Source organism: Oncorhynchus nerka, unplaced genomic scaffold (assembly GCF_034236695.1).
Source record: "Oncorhynchus nerka isolate Pitt River unplaced genomic scaffold, Oner_Uvic_2.0 unplaced_scaffold_686, whole genome shotgun sequence".
Taxonomy (NCBI): domain Eukaryota; kingdom Metazoa; phylum Chordata; class Actinopteri; order Salmoniformes; family Salmonidae; genus Oncorhynchus; species Oncorhynchus nerka.
In genome coordinates this window covers 199,894-204,178 of record NW_027040477.1, presented here as the reverse complement: position 1 = coordinate 204,178, position 4,285 = coordinate 199,894, and the positions used below count along the sequence as shown (strand labels likewise).

Sequence of the window (4,285 nt, the reverse complement as noted above, 5' to 3'; positions counted from 1 at the left end):
CCCATGATTAGATAGTGAACAACCCCATGATTAGATAGTGAACAACCCCATGATTAGATAGTGAACAACCCCATGATTAGATAGTGAACAACCCCATGATTAGATAGTGAACAACCCCATGATTAGATAGTGAACAACCCCATGATTAGATAGTGAACAACCCCATGATTAGATAGTGAACAACCCCATGATTAGATAGTGAACAACCCCATGATTAGATAGTGAACAACCCCATGATTAGATAGTGAACAACCCCATGATTAGATAGTGAACAACCCCATGATTAGATAGTGAACAACCCCATGATTAGATAGTGAACAACCCCATGATTAGATAGTGAACAACCCCATGATTAGATAGTGAACAACCCCATGATTAGATAGTGAACAACCCCATGATTAGATAGTGAACAATCCCATGATTAGATAGTGAACAACCCCATGATTAGATAGTGAACAACCCCATGATTAGATAGTGAACAACCCCATGATTAGATAGTGAACAACCCCATGATTAGATAGTGAACAACCCCATGATTAGATAGTGAACAACCCCATGATTAGATAGTGAACAACCCCATGATTAGATAGTGAACAACCCCATGATTAGATAAACAATCCTATGCCATGATTAGATAGATTAGATAAAAACACACCAATCTCTTTCAGAAATGCTTTGAACAATAAAAGCTAATTTACTAACATTTCTGAAAAGTGATATATAGTGTTTTGGAATGAAACTCTTATGTTTCCCATCTGAGCTCAGAGTAGATGAGAGATGTAATGTTTGTCTCTGTTGTGTTGAAGACCAATCAAGCAGGAGAGACCAGCCTCCCCTGTTCCCAGCTGTGTGTCCATGAAGAGTGACTGGTCTATGGAACCTCCTATATACTTTAGAGAGGAGACTTTTCTACTGAACAAAGGTAAGAAGAACTCATGGGTCCTGGTCAGTGAGTTAAACAACACTGTCTCTAGTCATTTCTCCTCCCATTTTCCCATTTATTGTTGTTGTTTTCATAATCCATATGCTAATCATTTTGTCCATTTTCATAGTCCTAAAACAATATTAAACAAACACAACATTCCCTCTTGTGTGTGTGTGTGTGTGTGTGTGTGTGTGTGTGTGTTTACTCCCTGGATGAGGAGATGTAATCTCATGTTTTGTCCACAGAAACCAACAGGAGAGATCAGGTCAGAGATTCTCAGTTGTCAGTCTTCCCAGAGTCATCAAACAGACCTGGCCTCCATATTCAGTGTATGTGGTCCTGTTATGTACATTTGTTTTTGTTTACCTCAAGTAAAGTTGATCTGTCAATCATTCATTAATGTGTTAATGAGAAAGCATTTATTCTCTTGCTTAACTTATTTACTTTATTTATTTCAGATGCTTGAACAGAAAATTATGACATTTGTGAAGAACGAGCTGAAGATGTTCAAGAGGATTCTTAGTCCAGAACTCCCAGAAGGCTTTGAGAGTCAGAAGCAGGATAAGGAAGTGGTGGATGCTGAAGATGAGAAGCAGGAGAGCAGTGCCAGAGAGGGGGCTCTGAAGATCACACTGCACATCCTGAGGAAAATGAACCAGAAGGAGCTTGCTGACACACTGGAGAAATGTAAGATCTGTCTGCCTCATGTTGAATGATGTTTTATAACATTTAAAAGCTGTAGCTAAAGTACAGCTAAAGTAGCTGTGTAACTCAATGATATTGTAGCAGCCTTAACACAACACCTAGTGACCTCATCAAGTAGCAGCAGGGATGTGTTGTGGTGATTCATTTAGAGAGAGAACATTAATAATACCATCAATAATACCAATAATAATATAATCAGTCACACCAGTCTGTAATGCATTATGAAAACATTTACACATTTATACAGTCAGTTAAGAGAATAAATTATTATAATGTACAACTTTATAACAGTCCTACAATACTGTAGACATTAAAACAGAGGTAATATTAATATCCTCTGTGTTATTTCTAGATTCAGATGAGCTCGCTGTGATTTGCCAACGTGAACTCAAATCTAATCTAAAGAAGAAGTTTCAATGTGTATTTGAGGGGATCACTAAACAAGGAAACCCAACACTTCTCAATAAGATCTACACAGAGCTCTACATCACAGAGGGTGAAACAGGAGAGGTCAATAATAAACATGAGCTGAGACAGATTGAGACAACAACCAGGAAACAAGCAAGACCAGAGACTGCAATCAAATGTAATGACATCTTCAAACCCTTAACTGGACAAGACAAACCTATCAGAACTGTGCTGACAAAGGGAATTGCTGGCATTGGAAAAACAGTCTCTGTGCAGAAGTTCATTCTGGACTGGGCAGAAGGAAAAGCAAATCAGGATGTCCAATTTGTATTTTCATTCCCTTTTCGGGAGCTGAATTTGATGAAAGGAGACAAACACACTTTCATTGAACTTCTTAATCACTTCTCAATGGAAACCAAACAATCAGGAATCTCCATCTACAACAAGTACAAAGTTCTGTTCATCTTTGATGGTCTGGATGAGTGCCGACTGCCCCTAGACTTCCAGAAGAACAAGATCTGTTGGGACGTCACAGAGTCAACCTCAGTGGATGTTCTGCTGACAAATCTCATCAAGGAAATCTGCTTCCCTCTGCTCTCCTCTGGATAACTACCCGACCTGCAGCAGCCAATAAGATCCCTTCAGGTGTGTGTTGACCAGGTGACAGAGGTACGAGGGTTCAATGACCCACAGAAGGAGGAGTACTTCAGGAAGAGATTCAGTGATGAGGACCTGGCCAGCAGAATCATCTCACACATAAAGACATCAAGGAGCCTCCACATCATGTGCCACATTCCAGTCTTCTGTTGGATTTCTGCAACAGTCCTTGAACACATGTTGAAACATAAGAGAGAAGAGATGCCCAAGACTCTGACTGAGATGTACACACACCTTGTGGAGTTTCATACCAAACAGAAGAATGAAAAGTATCTTGGGAAAGAAGAGACAGGTCCACACTGGAATAAAGAGAGCATTCTGTCACTGGGAAAACTGGCTTTTCAACAGCTTGTGAAGGGCAATCTGATTTTCTATGAAGAAGACCTGAAAGAGGCTGGCATTGATGTTAATGAAGCCTCAGTGTACTCAGGATTGTGCACACAGCTCTTTAAAGAGGAATGTGGGCTGTACCAGGACAAGGTGTACTGCTTTGTTCATCTGAGCATTCAGGAGTTTCTGGCTGCTGTATATGTGTTCCTCTCATTCATCAACAACAATGAGAATCTAATGGACAAACTGCAAACAAAAGACGAGTCTGAAGTTACTTTCTACAAGAGTGCTGTGGATAAAGCCTTACAAAGTGAGACAGGAAACCTGGACCTTTTCCTCCGCTTCCTACTGGGCCTCTCACTGGAGTCCAATCAGAAGCACTTACGAGGTCTACTGACAAAGACAAGAAGCAGCTCACAGAGCCATGAAGAAACAGTCAAGTACATCAAGGAGAAGATCAGGGAGGATCTCTCTCCAGAGAGGAGCATCAATCTGTTCCACTGTCTGAATGAACTGAATGACCATTCTCTAGTGGAGGAGATCCAAAGCTACCTGAGATCAGGAAGTCTCTCAGAAGCCAAACTGTCACCTGCACAGTGGTCAGCTCTGGTCTTTGTGTTGCTGACTTCAGAAAAGGAGCTGGATGTGTTTGACCTGAAGAAATACTCCAGATCAAAGGAAGGTCTTCTGAGGCTGCTGCCAGTGGTCAAAGCCTCCAGAGCTGTTCTGTGAGTAAATAAAATGACATATAAGAACTAATCATCAGGAAGAAATATTCAGTTTAGAGAAAAATATGTATTATAATATGTATAATATATTATTTTGAAAAACATATTGAATAAATTCATTGATTTTCACATTAGTATAACAATATGACCATACAATTCTAGGAGATGGAAGATGAATCTATATGTTGTTTTGGATAATTAACCAAATGCATCTACCATTGTCCTTCTACACTACTGGTGTTAAATTAACAGTGTGTTTGTGAAGTCATGATGATCTCTTTGTCAGGCTGTCAGGCTGTGGAAGTCACAGAGGAAGGCTGTGCTTCTCTGGTCTCAGCTCTGAGTCAAACCCTCACACCTGAGAGAGCTGGACCTGAGTAACAATGACCTGAAGGATTCAGGAGTGAAGCTGCTCTCTGCTGGACTGGGGAATCCCCACTGTAAACTGGAGACTCTGAGGTCAGTATTATCAGATATGAAAGCACTTTATGTATGTAGTTCTCCCATTTGAAAAGTCGTAATTATTCGGTTA

The 4,285-nt window shown here is 40.3% G+C and overlaps 1 protein-coding gene across 1 annotated transcript; it reads left to right on the top strand.

Moving 5' to 3' along the window:
* The first annotated feature begins 1,176 nt into the window (after positions 1-1,176).
* Positions 1,177-3,483, top strand: LOC135571226 (NLR family CARD domain-containing protein 3-like). Its single transcript, XM_065017011.1, has 3 exons — positions 1,177-1,254; positions 1,384-1,612; positions 1,983-3,483. The coding sequence occupies exons 2-3, from the start codon at positions 1,384-1,386 to the stop codon at positions 2,645-2,647; spliced, it is 894 nt and encodes a 297-aa protein (XP_064873083.1). The 5' UTR covers positions 1,177-1,254; the 3' UTR covers positions 2,648-3,483.
* The last annotated feature ends 802 nt before the right edge of the window (positions 3,484-4,285 follow it).

Coding starts and splice junctions, on each gene's coding strand:
- LOC135571226 (XM_065017011.1), top strand. CDS start 1,384: ATGCTTGAACAGAAAATTATGACATTTGTGAAGAACGAGCTGAAGATG. Junction 1,613..1,982: donor TGCTGACACACTGGAGAAAT/GTAAGATCTGTC, acceptor TGTTATTTCTAG/ATTCAGATGAGCTCGCTGTG.